Source organism: Paralichthys olivaceus, chromosome 17 (assembly GCF_024713975.1).
Source record: "Paralichthys olivaceus isolate ysfri-2021 chromosome 17, ASM2471397v2, whole genome shotgun sequence".
In the NCBI taxonomy this organism is placed as follows: domain Eukaryota; kingdom Metazoa; phylum Chordata; class Actinopteri; order Pleuronectiformes; family Paralichthyidae; genus Paralichthys; species Paralichthys olivaceus.
The window spans coordinates 20,764,853-20,784,854 of record NC_091109.1 but is presented as its reverse complement, the minus strand read 5'-3'; the positions used below and the strand labels follow the sequence as shown (position 1 = coordinate 20,784,854).

General features: G+C 45.2%; 1 protein-coding gene across 3 annotated transcripts in view; it reads left to right on the top strand.

Annotated features, from left to right (window-relative positions):
- The first annotated feature begins 1,590 nt into the window (after nucleotides 1-1,590).
- Nucleotides 1,591-20,002, top strand: part of arhgap21a (Rho GTPase activating protein 21a) — a 70,308-nt gene continuing 51,896 nt past the window's right edge. For 2 of the 3 annotated variants that reach the window (XM_069512052.1, XM_069512051.1), the window contains exons 1-2: nucleotides 1,591-1,953; nucleotides 2,745-2,972. In XM_069512052.1, the coding sequence (XP_069368153.1) occupies nucleotides 2,892-2,972 (81 nt within the window). In that variant the 5' untranslated portion in view covers nucleotides 1,591-1,953; nucleotides 2,745-2,891. Of the gene's footprint in view, nucleotides 1,954-2,744; nucleotides 2,973-10,922; nucleotides 11,088-20,002 lie in introns of those variants that run through there. The other variant, XM_069512050.1, reaches the window with a different exon arrangement.

Here is a 20,002-nt window from a genome sequence, read left to right as displayed (position 1 = left end):
AATGCTTTTGCAGAACTTTCTGCAGAGGCGACTGAAATAAGGTCGGAAAAAGTGAAATTCAAAGCATAAGCGTGCCACAGGGAACTTTAATCACTGCAATGCAATGCAATGATTGTATTAATGCTGTTGTTGCTCACCATTCATTCATCTAAACTCCTCACTTTGCCATTCAGAAAAATGAGAAAGCACCAGTCAAACCTTTTAATAGTTCTCTTGCAAGCAGAAACTTCATTCCACTAATGCACTTTATGTCAAATCAATACAATCCTCTTGCTGCATTTTTAATGTAGTGTGCGTTTAATAAACACATTTCATTAGATGAATCCAAACTTCTTGTTTACCGTCACATAACGCAGAGTCCCACTTCCATCAGTTTAAGTTGTCCATTGTCTAGTTGAGAGTGCACCAGTTCTTTAGACAATAGCGCCTCTCTGAAACCAGGGAAACCTCGCCACAGTGTGGGTCAGAGGAGTCCCATTGTCCTATCTTCTATTGTGCCGCTGGAGGAGCCTGCAAACAGAAAACTGTCAGCCTTTGTCTTTCCGCACATCAGCTGTGTGGCCCTTTTTTTTCATGTGAGTCCCATGTGGCTGCCATGCCCTACATGTCCCCCTAATAAAGTTAAGGACAGTTGATAATGGCTTGGCAAATATGTTTCACTGGTTGAGCGTTAGGAAATTGGAGAGCTCAGCATATGTGCGGGCCTCAGGCTTTTCCCCCCGTCAGTTAATGATGTTCCTGTGATTTCAGTTGCTCTCTTTAAAGGACTGAAAGGCTTAATGACAGAGTGTGAGGGGAAAGTGTTTATGAGCCGATGTGCTGTGAGAGCACGTCTCAGTGAACGAGTTAGATCATCTGAAGAACCTCACTCAACTGGAGACGTATCAAAACCTTCATGGTATCTACAGTTCAAATACACTCTATCTATCTATCTATCTATCTATCTATCTATCTATCTATCTATCTATCTATCTATCTATCTATCCCTCTCTATCTATCTATCTATCTATCCCTCTCTCTCTCTCTCTCTCTCTCTCTCTCTATCTATATTCTCGCTAATCTATCTATCTATCTATCTATCTATATTCTCGCTAATCTATCTATCTATCTATCTATCTATCTATCTATCTATCTATATTCTCACTAATCTATCTATCTATCTATCTGTCTATATTCTCACTAATCTATCTATCTATCTATATTCTCACTAATCTATCTATCTATCTATATTCTCACTAATCTATCTATCTATCTATATTCTCGCTAATATATCTATCTATCTATCTGTCTGTCTATCTATCTCTCTCTCTCTCTCTCTCTCTCTATCTCTATATCTATATTATCTATCTATCTCTCTCTCTCTCTCTCTCTATCTATCTATCTATCTATCTATCTATATTCTCTTTATATCTATCTATCTATCTATATTGGACTTGTTATGTAACAACACCTCCAATTGGCCCGCTTCAAAATTCCAAATTTAAACCGACCGCCTGATTGGACATGCTCCTGCGGGTGGGCGGGGTCTGTGGGCGGGGCCGGGGCAGAGTCCGGAGCTTGTCCTCCAGACCGCCGCGCCGCCAACAGGAGAACACGCACGACTGCACGCTACTTTCTGCGGGTTCTTTGCTTCTTCCGACAGTTTGGCGTCGAGCTGCGGCTCCGAGATGAAGGGGAATGAATGAGGGCAGGAGGCTGAGCGATCGTCGGCTCTCCCCGGCGGAGAAACGCGCGCTGGAGGGCGTCTACCATGGTTTTTCCCGGGTGTTCTTCGTCCTAACAGGTAGCGAGCTCCGGAGCTCCGGGAGCCAGGAGGCTGAGTGTCCCGCTCTCTAATCTCCCTGACAGCCTCTGTGTCCACCCAGCTCCGGGTCCTCTGGAGGATTCCGACCAACACACCGGCTCTTCGCTCGAACATGGACGACGTGTGGGCTCGGTCCGGGTTTCTAACAGGTAGGTGCTCGTGTTTTCTCTACAGCAGCAACCTGTCGTAGACTCAGTCTGTCAACAGCAGCCGCAGCTCGTAGTAACGGACTCGAGGGGATTTTCCCTCTTAAAGCCACCGGAGGAATAAACACTTCGGTGCTCACCTTTTAAATTTGGCCTCACGATGGCTGCAGATTGCACCGCAGCCCACGAACAACAGTATTTACATGCATGTGTGCAAATACAATGATGAAGGTGGCACTCTGCGGGGAGACACCCTCCACCATCCACCTGCTGTGGCTCCTTCTCATCCACACACACCATCCACTGCTCTCAGTCCTCGTTATGTAGAGGAAGCTACTACTAGTGCTGCTTTGGAAAATAACTACATTATAAATCTGTAAAGCGAAAAGATGCAACATACAAAATACTACATACATCCTGCAATATACTGAAACCTTATACACAAGGTCAGTGTGGGAGAACAAACCCAACACACTGTTTATCAAGTCACATGTGTTGGAGCTTGTGTAATAAATATAATTGGTTATGTGTAAAGCTTCCTGAAAACCTACAGAAGCTGTTAATTCATATCTTATGAGCGGAATCATTGAAAGTCCACATGCACACACTACGTGAGAGAACATGTGTATTTGTGTGTATGGAGTGTAACTGTTGAATGGATTCAAAATCAATTATTAATGTGTTGCTGTAGTATTTGTCATTTTCAGAAGTTCATTTCAGGGCGTCTTCTTGCAGTTGCTGTTCTATCCCTTGTATAAATGTTTACTACACCAACTTGTCCATTTTGTGTCCAGGTTCCAAGCGCTGACAGACATGAAGAAAGAGGACAGTGTGGATTAGGACTTTTCAACCTTTTTCTTTTTTTTTTTTCCTGGACTTCATCCGCCTCACCTCAATGTGGACTCTAAAGGACTTCTTCCTCCTCTGCGGTTTGAAATGAAATGATGGCAGCGCGTTGGAGTGATTCACTACAGGACAACGAGGAGAGTAAACAACACAAAGCCGTAACTCCGTCTTGCGAGGTAAGACTTTTGGATGGGGTTGTGACTCGGCCCCTGGCTGTCAAAGCAGGCTCCAGTGTGGTTTACCGATTTGCTTCATTCACCGGTACGAGGGATGCCTGATGAATGTTCGCCTTGAGGAATAACACACAGCTCTCGTTGCATGTCTGGGCAGAAAGTTGGAAGTTGATAACTTTTCTAGTATTTCTCCTTCGGGTAATTGAAAGTCGCACTTCAGCATAATCTGAGAAAATGGACAACGTTGGCCTCTGTGCAGTCGTCCACAATCCTCTGTCCCAAGGGCTTATCACTCATGGTGGCGACATAAGGGGAGGATGTTCTTTTGTCGTGTTGAAGTAAGCTGCTGGATTCAAATGTGGCAGTGAGAGGCTGGAATATGACCCTGGTCCCCGAAGGTCGGTCGCTGTTGTTGACAAGATCAGACTTCTGCTCAGGGGGGATTTGTATGCTCCACAATCACTGGACCAAAGGCTCATTAATGCTTTTTCATTTTTTACGCACACAAAGAGATTCGTCTTATGTAACGGTCACTGTCAACACGTCCTTTACGTTGGCATGGTTGCATTCACTAGAGGGCAGCGCAGAGTCTAGACTTTCTGACAACAACAATAATAGATGTTTGTAGTTTCTGTCCTCTAAGGGTTTGGCTCGTTGTTTGGCTACACTACCCCCCCTCAGGATTTCCTGTGGTACTGCTCCTTTCCATCTGTTAAGTGCCTATCCCTAAGCTTTCAGAAGACATGCACAAATTTAACATGAAAACAAAATAACACAAATTAAGCACAGACAGAACGCTCCACCCCTTTCTGAATCTAATATTTAGCATACATCAGCCTTAAGTGTATATATATATTTTTTTTTACCAGATTAGATTATCTATTATTGTCACAGTGCGAGCTTTGTGTTACTTTCCTGCTGGCCCTGATGCTCGCATGTGGATTTACTGGTGATAACTGTCACCTGTACAGATGAGAAGCATCCATGAGTCCTACTTATCAACTGTAACTTCATCAGCGCTGGTTCAGAGGTATTCTCACTTTTAAGGAAATCCGTGACATGCACTCAGAGAGAGAGGAGCAGAGCGAGTGTGAGCTAAGTGTTGCAGCGAGCTGCCAGTGTTCGGGGTGATCGGGTTCATTTTTTTCCCCACTCTGACAAACTGGTTAAGTGCACAAAGAGAGTTTTGTGCTTGCAGTGTTAATCTTACTGGGTCTTTTGCAGGTCTGCATGCCAAACACTGATAAATGGCACATTGTAGAGCTCATCCTTTGCCTCTTACACACGGTGGCTTCAGCTGTTACATCAGCAAAATCATCATCATCATCATCATCAGAGAGTCCAGCTTGTCTAGGTACATGTCATAACAGCGCTGCAGCGGTTGGCGTGTTTTGGATTAATCCATCATCAGAAAATGGCAACAGTTCTGTCTGTGCGCTGTAATCCTCTTACTGTGTCAGAACTAGCTGCGGATGGACGACATAAATCTTTGGAAATGGGGTGAGGCAGTGTGCGAACGGTGCCAGAGTTTATGAAATGGTTGGTGCAAGGAGGTGCTCAGAGCTGAGGTGTCTGCAGAGGATGTGTGTTGGAAACGCATCATAAGTAGAAGTTCTCGTTTGTTCGAGCTAGCGAGAAGAGCATTTGGTTGTTTCTGTCGCTGTCCTGACTCCTGGTTGAGATATTTGAGTCTGGCAGGAGTAAGTGTGAGCGCGGTGCGGTTTTCCTCGCATCTGTCTCTGCAACCCCATCAATGTTTCCCATAACATCACCTGACTTTCCATCGCTAATTAAAACTGCAACGCCGCAGACTGAAGAACTCCCAGATGTTGAGCGGGAGCATCAAACATACATCAGCCAACGTCTCCACTAACTCCTCAGCCCCCGACACTCTCCTGCTTCAGGGTTTAAATCAGCTAAACCCAACAGATTAGGTTTCACTGGTTTTAAATAGTCCCTGTCACTGTGAGGATGCTTTTCGCAGCTTAATGCACTGATGAGAGATTTCAATTTGCTTGTTTCTTAATGAATCACTTCTGTGTAAGAGCACGTGAGTCACCTGTGAGTCAGTGTGCCAATATTTAGCCTGAGATTTTTTTTTCGCAGCCTGAGGCTCGACAGTGGAGGGAAGCAGGTGTTTTTCTTTTTTCTACCTGATGCCTCCTACAACACAAAACCTGACAACTTTCAGGCTTCGCTGCTCATGAACTGCTGATGTGAGCTGAGACCCCAGGCAGGACGGGGCTCCCCTCTCCTCCCCCCACTCCTCCCCCCACTCCCCCTGTATCATTCCGGCTTGTTAATGAGGGATACTGCAAGCGGTGGGGTCTCAAATATTACCCCCCCCCCCCCGCCTCCCCAGACACACATGCTGCTACTGTCAAAGCGACGTTAGCAACGCAGGGGTAATTTAGGCACAGCTGCCCCAGTCGTTAAAGAGAAAAACACCCCACGTGTATAACGTCTGCGTCCCTCCCTCCTGGCCTCATTCACACTGTCACACTGACACTAGCAGGGTAGTCATGAAGCAGCTGAGGCCTTCACTTCTGCCCATATGAGGGAAACACTACTGACAAAAAAGATTGATGAACCAAGTGATAGTTAGAATAATGGCAGCGACTAACGATTATTTGTTAAACTGAAAATGAGTCTACAAAATTTGTGTCCAGTCTATGTTGACATCATCAAAACCTCTTGTTTTGTCCAACCAACAGTATTATCTCGATATTTTATTATTTTACATATCAAATGGATGATAACTGCAACTAAATTTAGAATTTTGGGGCATTTTGGATTGAAAGAATTGCTAAAATTCTGAATGGATTATCTAAATAATTGCAGATTAATTGACTTATCATTTCAATCATGCCTTTATGAATGCCATAGGTGTTAATAGTTTCCTTTAAATTTCATGAAACGCGTGAAAATGTGATTTTATCCATTTCTATTTCCATCCTGTGAATCTATTAGTCATTTACTAGAACAGTCAATTGAATCAAAATAGCACTTCTCTTTTGCTGGGTCTCTTTCTCTTCCTCGTTTCATTTTTAAATCTTTACTTTTAATCGATATTTGGCAAAACCTGAAAGAACAAATCTGAACGATCAAATGAAATCACACAGCTGTGAATCTTCCTCCAGCAGGTATTGATCACGACCATCATTCATGTAGTGGAGCACGACATCAATGGTGGTGCTCTGGCTGCTGGTGATGCTCTCAGCTTTGCTCTAAATATAGCCCCTCCCAGCTCCATAACACCCCCCCCTCCACTAAGCAACATGCTTGTCTTTCACCCGTCCTCTATTCCCGCGTGTTTTTTAGCAGTGCTATATTTAACCCATGAAAAGATGAACGCTGTGGGTGTGTAGAGAGAGAGAGGGAAAAAAGGATCACTGTCCTGGAAATGCTGTTCGTTTTCTCCAGAAATCCCCGGATGTGTGACTGTTGGTCAGAACAGTATCATTACGCCAGGCTGGGAATGCGACAGTGGTCAGTTTGAGCCATGTAAGAGGTTTTTTTTATAAAGGAAGATTAAATCTTTCCACATACGTGCGCAGATGAACGCATTCAGCGTCAAAGAAAAACAGACATTTCCAGTCTTCGGAGTCTGATGGTGTATTTTAGTCCTTGCAAGAAAACAAAATCTCAACAAAAACAACATCAGCAGCATCTCCAGAACAAAAACACATCATTTATCAGTGTTTGGAATCATTCATCAGTCACAGCAGAGACAAAACGATTTTCATTTGCATACATTTGCAAATCTAATGCGTCTCGTGCAGCGTGTCGTGGTTCTTTCATATTCAGCAAACAAAACACTGACCTGGACGTGAACTGACGGCTGTTTTAGAGCAAACACTCACAGAGAGAGAGTGAATACAGAAGTGAACTTTCTCTCTCTTTCTCTCTCTCTCTCTCTGAGGACTTTCCCCAGTTTGGAAACACCAGATCTGCCTCACGGTTTATCGTCAATCTTAAAGTGGACTGTGTGTTTTGGCATCTCTTATCGGAATCAAACTTCCCAGTGGCTGTCGCTATTTTTTCCTGGACGAGACAAAAAGGGAAACTGGTAGGCACGCCTCACCCACTCAAGGTCACCCAAAATGTATGTGTGTGTTTTACATGTGTCGGGGGGGTGAGAGTTTAACATTTTGGGGCAAATATGCCTCTTTCTTTTTCTTCTCCATCATTTTTTTGTTGGCTCTTCTGCCGATTGGCTCAATGTCACAGCCTCTTCTGCTTGGATGCCCCCTCCCCCTTGTACAATAGAGGTGGGGGGGGGCAGAAAAAAGATGGTGAGCGGTGGGAGTTTGAGGGTGTGTGTGTGGGGGGGGGTTGCCAGATGCAGGCAGACAGGCAGAACAGAACCAGTCTAATGCTCAGTGAGGCTGAGACGCTATCTATTACACATGCCCAAGGCATCTCTGTCAACACTTGCCCCCATCACTGCTCTATCTTTGGCTCCGAGACATGACATACACGAGTCAGTCAGGGGCTGGAGTGTGTGTGTGTGTGTGTGTGTGTGTGTGTGTGTGTGAAGTGCATCAACAGCTCAGTGTGTCTGAATATTCACACTCCTCTTCCGTCCTGTATATTTTACACCCTGCTCGCTCTATAAGCCAAAGATTATGTAATGTGATGATGAACGTATAGACTGCAGCTACGTAGAAGTTTCACACAGGGGAAAGTTCGTGAAACGACTGTATGTAAAACCGCTTTAAACCACATGCGCAAGAGCGTTATTTGTTTTTAAGCGATCCTTGTGTAATGTAATGTTATCAGATATCTTGTGTTAGCGTGGGCTCTGGCAGGAAACCACATTATTTCCTCTCGCCGTCAGTCGTGGAAATGAACAAGGTCACTCTGACTGAATGAAGGAGGGCCTGCTAATGAAGGAGCGATTTCATGAATGGATGGCAGAGGTGCCACTGAACGACGGCAAAGTCCGCTGTGTTGTGAAAGCTCCTGTCGTCTCTGACAGTAAATATAATCTCCCTAAATTGACCGCAACCACTTAATTACGACCTTGCAGTTGTCGCTAGAACCGCAGGGTGTGTGTCATTTAATGAAACCGCCAACGTGCTGTCAGTTAAAATGGATGAATTAAGGGTTATTTGGACCCAAGAACAAGATTTAACACGGATTTGAGAGTGAAGCTAAAAAGAGCATGGACACAGAAGTGTAAAAAAACTGGAGCATCTCTCTCCCCTGACACGGGCACTGTCTCGTTAATTCACAGGTAATTTGTCAAATAAAATAATAACCTTGCCATCCTTCAAATGTGAGTTTCCATTCTAACATTTAACATCTAGAAAATCACCAGTAGAACTACTACCACACAAATCTTGAATTGAAGCCCCTCAAATCAGATTCCCAACAACAACTGGGTGCTTCTTAGTAAAGTGTGATGGATCAGGTTGTTAAGAACAATGTGTGATAATTTCTCTCACTGTATTTAAAAACCATTAACTCCTCAGTAAGCTTCACATGACTTCCATAGTGTGTATTGTTGTCAAATCCATTATCACTGAGTGATATGATGTAACCGTGACATCCATGAAAACACGCCTGCACCCTCTGTTGTGTGTGTGTGTGTGTGTGCGCCTGGAAAACGCCATGAGATTCAGAATTGATTTGATTGTTTTGGCTTCAGCGGGGGGTGGGCCGTGTGCTTTTACTCTTTACTGGTCTATTCCTGGCCTGTGGTGGAGGGAGTGTTCGTACACGTGCTGCTGCATGATGCCACAGTGGTTTACTGTTTATTTAGACATTTGCATCTTAATAATTCAACATTTTATTTTGAATTTATTCCAACATGAGGCAATTTTGGACCTACATGATGCTCAACAAATATTAAACAATTTATTGTTCTTTTGTCCCCCTTCGTCGGGGAGGTTATGATTCAGCCCTGTCTGTCTGTTAGTTTGTTTGTAAGCAAGATTACTCAAAAACTACTGGATTGATTACCATTATTACCGTTATATCTTACATATCATTACTTCTTTTATGTGAAACCAAAGTTTTCCAGTAAATCATAGCCACTGGGGTTCTGGCACAGAGGCTGTGTGTTGATGATGGTCAACACTAGGTGGTTTTCAGAGTTATGAGGGGCAAGCAGAGGAGAGCGTTGACATCACCTCCCCAACTGGTCTCTTGATAGTGTGTCGTGGGGCCCGGGGTCATCATGTCTGCTCACTGAGAGCGGCCTGTGGGACTTGGCTGACCTTTCTGTGCAGACTGTGAGTGTAGCCTCCTGACCTAATGCAGAGTCTTGTGTCTGAATGATCGCTCAAGTTGTCTTTACCCTTCTCTTTGTGATATGTGGAGTTCTGATGTCTCCTTCCAAACTGTTTAAATGTAAGAAGGATGCAGTGTATCCCGATAATTATCCAAACTGTGGCGACCGACCGACTTCTAATTCGTCCTGAGCCAAAATATTTTTGCACTTTTCATAATTACACAAGAGAGGGTGTTAAGCTCTTATGCTGCGTTCTTTAGCTCTGCAGCGCTGAATCTGAGTATTCACGCTACCATCCATAAAGTTTTTACTGGCCATGCAGGCAGTCAGACATCTTCATTTCTCTCTCACCTGAGAACGTCTCTTTCGCTCCCGCCATAGATTCACACAGCTACTTCGTAGTTACATCCTGTGGATCCCTCTAAGACAGAAAAAAAGGCAAAGATGGGAGCGTCATGTAGAACTTAGAGGTTATTATTAAATATTTATGAAAATTTTAAACCCCACCTCAGGCTAATCCTCGCTGCTAATTGGTTATGGTGTTTCTTGTATGAGCGTCTCACTGATGAACAGCTAATGTCACAATCACAACCATCTGGACGTCATGCAGCATCAAAGGGTGGAAGGAACATAAACAATCCCAGACAACAGTTTACTGGCATCCACTGGTTTCCTAATTCTCTCCTTGTGCATTTCCGGCATATTTTCCTCCCTCAAAAGTTTTGATTTCTTTCACATCCCGTGGCGAGAGGAAGTCTTTAAGTGCACGTTCGTTTACTCAAAGAGAGCTGACTTCCGACTTGGGATTTTGTCTCCGTGGCGGTGGGGGCTGCGGCACTCTTCTCGCCTTTAGTCAGCGAGACTTTTTTGCAGAGTAATGAAATAAGTTGCACTGCACAGAATCCTGTCTTACCAGCAAAATTGGTCATGTTTGAAACCGGCACAGTCGTCTTCTCTGTAGCTCTGCACAGGACGTCATCGACAACTCGAAGCCTCTTGGGTTGTTACTAGCTTTAAGTGTGCTTTAACTTTAATGCGAGACAGCGGAGGAAGGTGCGCATTGAATCAATGACGGGACACCTTCGGCTGTTCTTAGCTGTGTCCTGAATAGTTAAGAAAATGAAGGACATCACTCTGTCCCCGGTTACCTCCTGCATTGCGGCCGGATGCAAGTTGATTTAGAGTGAGTATGTGGTGCTCTGGTGTTCAGGCTGCCTCTGCCTGGTACTGCTGCAGAGACAAGCACAGGGAGGCACAGACAGTCGGGATGAGACACCATCACGAGAAGAGACACAGGAAGAATTAAAAAGAGGGATCTGTCCCAAAATGCGGAGGCAGATGACAAGAAAAAGTCTGTTTCATCGTCTTTTCAGTTCCTCTTTCACCGGCTGGTCGACATTTTGCTGCATAACCATGGAGACACCTCTGCTGCACATCGATACCTAGGTGGACTTATTTGCACCGGACTGCTGATAACTCTTTCTCTCTCTCCGCTCCAGGGACAGTATTTTTTTAATGTATGGGATAATTCCCATGTTTTTGTGAGCAGCATAGATCATTAACATATCGTTAATGAAGCGTGACTGGGGGTGATGGCCATGGCTGACAGGATGCCCGCTGGGCTCACAGATGGACGCAGAGATGCACCCTTAGCCTTCTGCTGATCCATCTTGCCTCCCTGTGCCCTCGTCTCTGTCAGGGTGGCATCGGTGCCAGCAGGGTGCTGCCTGGCACAGCAGGGTTTAGTGCACACAGCTGAGGGGCAGGTGGCTTGGATTTCTTAAGTCAAATGTAAGATGGCTCATCTTAAAGTTCTCGACTGTATGATTAACAACAACTGGAGCCTGATCTGCAATCTGTACTGCGCATGGAATAATCAGGTCAGTTTTCCCTCTATTTTTGTTTTATAACACATGAATCTTTTGTATTATTATTGGAGGATTTATTGTTTTTTGAAAAGCAAGTAATAGCAAGAGAGATGAATGGGGGGCATGTAACAAAGGTCCCTGACTCTCCGAACACCAACAGTCCACCTTTTTCTACCTGTAGATTTTCATCTCCTCACCTTGCTCATTTTCTGAGTTAGCCTTCGGTCTCTGTCCCCCGTTGCTCCCTGGCGTTCTCCAGGGAAGGCATCCCCGACATGCTGAGTATTAATAGCCAGCATTCATACAGTTGTGCAGCGTGGAAATGGAGACCGGGGAGTGCTCGGTGTTCTGACCTCCGAGTGTCCCTGCTTTTGCACACTGAGTTCCTCGTGCAGCTTTAGGTGGCTCGACTCTGAAGGAGTCTTATCGGGTGATTTAACAAGTGATTCTTGGACTGAAAACTCTTTCCCTTGGCTCCAGTACAAGTGAACTCTCTTGAAGTTACTGAGATAGTATCTGTAAATATAACTGCATCTGAACCATTTGAAAAATATTCATCCACATCATATTCATATCCGTTTTCAGGCTGAAATCAAAGGCTGCTTGGTTAAATACAGTGGAAAATGTGCACATGTAATGGGATGACATGTTAAGTACGAGGGTGCAAAGGTCAAAGCCTTTCCATGTTGACATATGTGCACTTGCATCTGAACATATGATTTCTTCCCTCTGTCATACAGTGCTCTTTGTGGGGCCATCTTGTATGTATCCATTGTCACAGAAGTCAACTTGGCACCCTCACTAACACTTCATATCGCCGACATGCCTTTTCGGCTTTTTCACTGGATGCTCACACAGACAGCTCATTGTTTCGTGCACCACCATCACCCCCTCCTCTTTTTTCATTTCGCCATGGAATGTCTGATGTGAGGAGTAAAGAAGTCTTGCCGTGTTGAGCAATGTGGCAGCACTGCTCTCTGGCCTGCCCCTTCCCCTAATTTAATTTTAGCAGTGCTGAAAATTGTTTGTGTCCCAAGCCGAACTGATGGGCCTCTGTTTCCAGAGAGCCTCTGCTGTCCTGGACACTCAAACCGGCCTTTGTGCCCCAGTGGCACAGCACTGAGGCTTCATGAAATATTTACAGCCCGACACCTGGTATGAGACACAGGGAGAGGAGCCAGGGAATCAACATGACTGCGACCAATAACTACAAGGCCGCACCTCTATTAATGTGTTCTTCCCTTTTTGATCATCAGCATCGTCAACTGTGATCATTCAAGTCTCAACGAAAAACACAAGATTCATCGAATCACGTAAAAATAGTTGCCAACAATTTGGATTATGCTTTCAAATTACACATCTTTGCATTCATCAGGCCTCTCCATTTTAAAAGCTGCCGTTTCCCTCGACCTTTTCAAGCTACAGCGTTTTCAAGCGACAGCGTTTCGCTCACAGATACAACTCTCTGCTTTGCTCTGGAGGGTTGTTTTAACATGACACGTTAAACTGGACAGTCTTGAGTGTCAGAGGGCGCACTGTCACACTACTCTTCTGTCAAAAACCTCAAAGAGCAACCAGGATTAATAATTCATACATGAGGAAACCAATTATACCGATGGTCTCGCTCGCATCTGGGTGGGGGGGGGACCCTGGGGACTCTAATTGGCCCACCTGCTCTCTGTCTCTGAAGGGAGGGGTTAGCTGAGATGGCTGGACGGACAGAACGTTGGTGTGTGTGTCCTCTCTCTTTGTCTGTCGGCCTCTGGCTCTGGGAAGTTGATGTGGGGGGTGGCTGCCTCGCTGCTGCACTCGTAGACACCTCCACTGACGTCCCTGTAGTGACGGACCACACCCAACACCGCAGGAGGGGCTTCACATGTGCCCCTCGAAGCTTTATCGGACCTGGGGACTTGCAATTTTTTGCTTGAAGTTATTTGATTGATTGGCTATTTGTTTAAGCTTGAGACTGAATATTTAATTCTAGATGATGTTGTTTGGTATTTGAAATGATCAGACAACTCCTCCCCCGGTCAGTGCTGACAATGGATCTGCCACGGTTGTGAGAATCTGCTTATCGTTTAAACAATTTGTACGCGAAAGTGTTCTGGTTCAGAATCAGTAATTTCAGCAAACTTTATTTGTATTTGACAGAAAAGTGAAGTTAGAAAAAAAGCTGACAGTGAAATACCATACAATAGATTTTAAAAGCTATAATAACAAATAGAAGAAATAGAAGTGACACTTGCACATTCTTATTGGCTGTACAAAAAACCACACTAGCATCTAGCACACACTATGACCACGCTTGGGCTTTCTGTGCTTTCATTGCAAACATCCTCTGATCAGCACCATCGTCTGGTCTCTCTCTCTCTCTCTCTCTCTGTGTCTCTCTCTGTCCCTTTTCTCTCCTCTGTCTTTCCCTCTCCATTTCTCCTTTGTGGGGAGGAATTCCAGGCTGTTGGCCCGCACAATTGCCCCGACCATTAGCATATGAAAGCACCCGAGGGGCAGCAACTCAGGCGGGAAAAAGGGAGGGAAGGAGAGAGTCATAAAACTTCCAAATCAGTCCCAAGCAGAGATCAGAACTTTAATCAGCCCTCATGCGAGCACATGTGCCCATGTGGCACACAATTCCCTCAGGGAGGAACAGAGTAAGTCTGCTCCTTTCTCTCAGTTTCATCCCTCTTCTTTAATTCATGGACACTGTAATGAGCTGAACTGTTGGGCCTGACAATTTGAGCATGTGGGTGGAAATTGACAAGCTTATCTAGTCTTTCACGGATTGTCTTCAAGTCCAGATTTCAGATGGCGTTATCGCTTGCTCTCTCAGCTGGAAAATCGATCAATCTGAAGGATTTGCTTCACTGTGTTGAGAACTTAATGTGGTCCTGACTGAAGCCATGTTCTTGTGGTTTTGGATTTTTGAACAATACAAATCCTTCAGGATTAAAAAAAAGAAGTGCCATAGATGTAGAGGAACAACTTTGAAAGAAGAAATTAGAGAAATGTTGGTGATATAGGCACAGATGAACATTTGTGTTAAGGTGCCACCCCCTCTATACTCAATATCCAACTTGAGTCATGATTAAAATCCATTTTCAAAAGTTGGTAATTTGATCCTGAGACCTAAGAATTGCGTATTTAAAAAAAGAATTGAGAATGATGGGGTTTTTAAATAAATCTACCTGGGACAAAGTGTGAAGCACATGTAGTCTCAGTGATCTAAGATGTGCTGAGGCATTAGACCCTGACGTAAAGCCTCCCACTGAGACAGGTTAATGTTTATACTCAGAGGGCAGTTTTAAGCTCCGTGACCTGAGATACATGAACCTCTGACTTGCACCGAGAAGCATTTTGACAGGATCCTGTTACAAGCAGCACTCAGCACTTATTAGAAGCATACGTTTTGGTCCAGTTAATTTATACTGTTTAATGATTTATAGGTGCTGGACTCATGAAACTATGAATGTGTGACAACCAAGCACCGAGGGGGGTTTATGAAAACATGTTAATCTAGAAAGAAAACTAAAAAACAGCATTAAACGTTGTCAGGAAGCCAAAGATTGCACAGAGAAGCTTTGATGGATCAGCTTGTAGTTTTTTCTCGCTCAAGAAACAAATTAAATATAAGAATATCCCTCCTGTGGCTACTATTTGCTGTGTCATTGTCGCTGCATGCAGCTGCAGACTGTGGGTTTTTTTCCTCATTGCAGACTCGGGACACGTTTGCCCGTGGCTGTAAATTCGAGCCGTACCGTTGTCCTCAGCAGTTCAGCTGATTCTTGTAGTGGAAAACTGCGTGAACAGAATGCTGATTCACCTCACACTGCCACAATAACCCCCCCCCCTCAACACCCCTCCCCAGCCATCCACACAGAGACTTAATCCCTGCGACGTGTGTGCACAGCGCTGCGGTAAACATGCAGCGATGTCACTCGGTGTGTGTTGCAGAACTGCAGAAAACAACTCATGAAGGCTGTGTCCCCCCGAGGCTTGGATTCAACAAACCCGAGAAACACCTTGTCCTTGCAGTGTCACCTTGGTAACACAGGAAAGGAAAAGAACATAAAGATGCATTTTCATCTATGATTTCTTAAAGTACGCTGTTTTTGTGAGCTGCAGAAAGGAAAGAGAGAGCGGGCAGAGGAGGATGTGACTAAGAAGGAGCTGGATGCTGCCGAGTCTCCTTGACGCAGGTTGTTGAAAAAGCGGCTCGGAAAAGATGCAGCTCTCTTTGGTGCAATGCAGACAGGGCTGGGAGGAGCCTCGTCTGTGGGTGGAGCTGTGAGTGCGTGCATGTGTGCATGTGTGTGTGACGTGTTGTTGTGTAGTGCTCACAGGTTGGGTCTCTCGAGGTGAGGTTGTAAATATTGCTTGCACAGCGGAGGGTGATTTTTACTTTTATTTTTTTTGCATGCACTTTCTTTCATATCATTTGAATGGCAGATTGCCACTGTGGCGTGCGGCGCTACATCTAAACTCAATCACTCTGCTCAGAGCAGTTACATCATGCAAGACGGTCAGAGGGTGGAGCAGGGGGGGGGAGGGAGAATCCCTCTGCAGAGCCATGACAGAGAATCCATAGATCACTGGAGTGTGTCAGTCACCCCCGCTGCAATCTCACCCATCAGAATATAAAACACGTCTTTCCTTCACTGCGTCATCTCTGAATGACTGTACCTGATGTATGGATCAGTCAGTGCGGGAGAATCGTTTGTTCGTAGTTATGTTTTGAAAATCTCGAAACACCATCATGTCCTTCTCCTGCCCTTCCAGCTCTTTCATAACATTGGTCGACCGGTCACGTTTTCCTGTTTTCCCCTCATATCCACCAGGCAACACAGCAAAGGGAGCGTTAATTGGCTGCCTGTTCAGTGCCAGAGCATGTGATTGGTTAGGCGATTGAGGCTGTGTGGCCATACAGACATTGTTAACGATCCCCTCTGTCCCGTATCAGTCTGTGTGTGTGTGTGTGTGCAGCTTTGCTCTGATACTGATGAAATGACATTAGCATTCAGAGCACCTCTACACCAATGGTCCTCCGACAGCGTGACAGGAGATAGGTTTAGCCCGCGTTTACTAATCAGCAGTGATGAATTGCAGGAAAAAACGATGTGACAGTGTCACAGGAGAGGTCACGGCCCCACATTTGCTATTTTTACAAAAACTGTATACCTCTCCCCCCCGCCCCTGGAAATCTAATTCACTACCATTGTCTGTCCCTAAAACACAAACAACATCCATCTGTTTCTCCCTTGCTGTTTTTCCTTTGGCGTTTAGGTTTTAAAAGGGCCCGTGCATGCATGCCAGAGAGAGTGGCTCACCAGCTGACTGACTGTTTACTGTGGTGATGGAGAATGCAGTGGACACTCCCTCTCAGTTATATGGGGCCCAGGGATGATTAGAAAACAGTCTGATGGAGGCAGAAAAAAAGGGAAGACGGTGCGTGAAAGGAATAACGGAAGAAAAGATAGTGAGACCAAAAGAGACGGACCCTGTCGGAGTTGGAGGGCCTGTGAGGTGCAGTGAGAGGAGGCAACAGAAAGGGACAGGAGGGGAAGAGGAAGAGATGAGGTTTTTTATTGTTTCCAGCTGGGCCGGGCGTGGTCATCATGGCCTGGAGACCCGCTGTGTTCAGTCCTCCCTCACAGCCTCTGACCTGTCTGCCAAATGGCTAAGTGTATGTTGTTTTGTCCTGCACGTGTCTGCCTTAATGGGGATTTAATTGTGTTGTTGTGGCAGCATTATTTTTTTACGATGTAATATTTACCTTCCGGGATTCGTTGTTGTGACCAGGTAGTGTGGCTGCGGTGTGTCTGGCTGCAGGATATGCATCTGCTGCTGCGGAAATCAAACCGGGGCCATTTCCATTACAGGATGATCTATTGAAATACTATAAAATCCAGAAAGTGGAATATGTGTTTCCAGGCTGTAAATCGAATTGGACACTTCCTCAAATTTTTTTGTGGCTTTTTTATTGTTTGCTGTGACTACCAGCAGCTTTTGACATGTTTTATTGTCGGTTGAGGGTCAGCTGAGGTAGAGCGACAGGGTTATAACTTTGTCAGCACTCTGTCCAGGCTAGCATTTATCCATCCACATTACCAGCAGCGTTGTCTCTTTCTATAGCTGTTTTCAGACATGAACTCCAGAAAATGTGTGTCCTCGTGTCCTTCACGTGGTAGAAACATCATACACATGCCTACTGGCTCACAGTGAACCCTCTGGATAATTTCCCACCGTTCTGTATTCTCACGTTGGCTCATTCGAACATTATCCAGAGTCTTTTGGGAGAATCTCTGGAGAATGTCCGCAGCAACTGATTTCTCACATTCAACCGTATAATCTGAAGTAATCTGGAGTTCAGTGCATGTCTGCGAGAAGTTTATGACTAATAATAATCTGTCACTTCCATATAAAATGTTATGATTCCCCACGATGAACAAATAAGATGGAGAATGAATAACTAGGTCCGAGGCAGCCAAACATCCAAACAGCTGCAGGACGAAAACAGAAAGCCACATGGACGGCGAATAGGCTCCATTAGTGAAAATGCAAGTTAACATGCGGCTTGAATAGGCTTAGCCAAACTAAATTAGAAAGCATGGGTTTAATTACATAACATGATGCTACACTTAAAACCCTTACTTGGAGTCTGACAAAAGGAGGCAGGGCTGTCAGGTTTTTTTATCCCTCGCAGGATTCAGTTTTTTGCACATATGAAAGACGATGAAAGCATCCTTGACATGCATGTAGCCACAGCTTTTATAAAAACGCAGCTTTAAAACCCAAGTATGCAGCCTTCACCGCACAATCCTCCTCTGGCAGCCTTTCGGTGCAGTCCTCGGTCATGTGGTTTTTCCTCCTCTCTCATCGCTTCATTATTCAATTAAGTAGTAAAACATATGTTGAGCTCAACGTTAACCGCATGGAGGATCCCCTACCGGGACAAGAGCTGTAAAGATGAACCTGAGGCTCTGGTATCTTGAGTTGTATCATCCGCCAGGAGAGATGAGATTCTCAGTTGGCTGCTTTCCATTTAGACCTCTGGAGAATGAGAGTGATGCCACTCGACGGGAGAGCCCAGTAAATAACTTTTTGTTTGGATGGTGTTACAGCGGAAGGCCAGTGTGGAGGTGAAGGGGCGGCGAGAACCTTCACCTGCACCACTGAGGACTCGCCGCCCCTTCACCTCCACAGCCAGGTTGCCAGATCTGGGGTGGATGAGGTGCAAATGGGTGGAAAAGGCAACAGAGCAATGATAAAATATGATGATAAATATTACCCTAAGTGGAGGAGACGTTTGGTTTCTCCTGGTTGTGGTTACGGTTAAAGCTGATGGTTGTAATCCTTAGCATGAGATCTGTATTAACCCCTCAGTTTGTATTTGTTTACGTTGAGGCTAATGGGGTCATGAAACAGGAGGATCCGAAGCTGGGATTCAGGTGCAGAGATGCTCCCGTCGAGCCATCCCATCAGTCCCAGTGGGGCCGTCCATCAACTCAGCTCTGGGGGTTTTTCTAATGCCATTTGATTGATCGCTGATGACTGCCACTAATGGACGTGTGGCTGCATGCACACATGTGATTCAACACAAATAGAGCACACATCAGCATGCGGAGTATCACATACACATTGCATAAATTCACAGCCCTCTTAGACACACTTATTCTGGGCCTTTCCACAGTCCCAACATTCCATTGGCCACATCTCACCGAAGGCTACAACTGCTTTTAATCAGTTGGGTCACGAGGCGCTCCAGATGGGCCTCAGTGTTGGGTGGGACTGACGCGCGGACGTGGTTGAGGAGGAGGGGGCTTGAGCTTGTAATAGTCAACATATTTGTGCCCCCTCTCCTCTGCATCCCCTCCCGTCCTGTATTGCGTCACCCTCCTCAGAGATCCGCGCTGGACGGCTACACTGGCCCTGCAGTACTCAGTGCATGCATTTCTGAGGCTCCCACTTTTCCAGCATTTTACTAGCTAACATTTTCCATCATCAGCCTGCATGCTCAGAGTGTTTTGAAAAGAGCACTGTGTGCTTTTGGAGAGTGTTGTTGCAGGATATGCTTTTACAGTGTGAGGAAAGATGTAGGTGTACATTGCAATTAAGCTTCTTTTTTTTTTCTCCAAGTTCACAGAGTACAGAATGTCGTGATCTAGACGTGCTAGACTTTTTAACAAAGTATGTGCAGAATGTGCATGGAATCTCCTCGCTCATTAGGTATGTGTCTAAGCGGGAGAGGGGATGATATCTCTTGGATGTACCAACATCATTTTTGGGAGCATCCCACACGTTCTGTCTAGTTAAAACTGTGAAAGAGGAAGAAGAGGGAGATATTTTAAAGGAGTCAACCAGTTCAGAGGAGCAGCAGTCTAAAGCTACACCAAGATGGCAAGGATTATTTTGGCAGGTGCAATATTGACGTTCTTTCTTGCTGAGCAGCCAAAACAACACGCAGCGCGCACATGAACACGTAGAGTAATTTCATCCCTGCAGTTGTTTAACTACTTCGATAGCTGGTCTGTGTCAGCGTGTCATTTTGCCATTTTCTGCTTTGATTCGCTCCTTTTTCAGTCTTGCTTTGACAGTGTTTACGGCCGTTACCTGGATACCATACTACTAATCTCCCCTTTCCTCTCCGCCCTGGTCACCTCTCCTCTCCTCATTGCTGAGGTCTCGCATTACAGGGGCTGACGTCGCCTCATTGTCGGCATAGTCCTGTCGGGTTTATACTTGCAGGGCACATGCCGTGGATGAAGGTCACAACACATCCGCGCTACAGGAAATGTCTGGGATAGTCTCATGTTTTGGACGGAATGGGATCTTATGTAGTCGTTGGTTGTTCCTCAAAGCTCATCCGCAGCAGAGTGGTTCCTGTTCTCACCCCAAGAGTGGGGTTTAGTTTTCCAGAATTTGGCAAGACT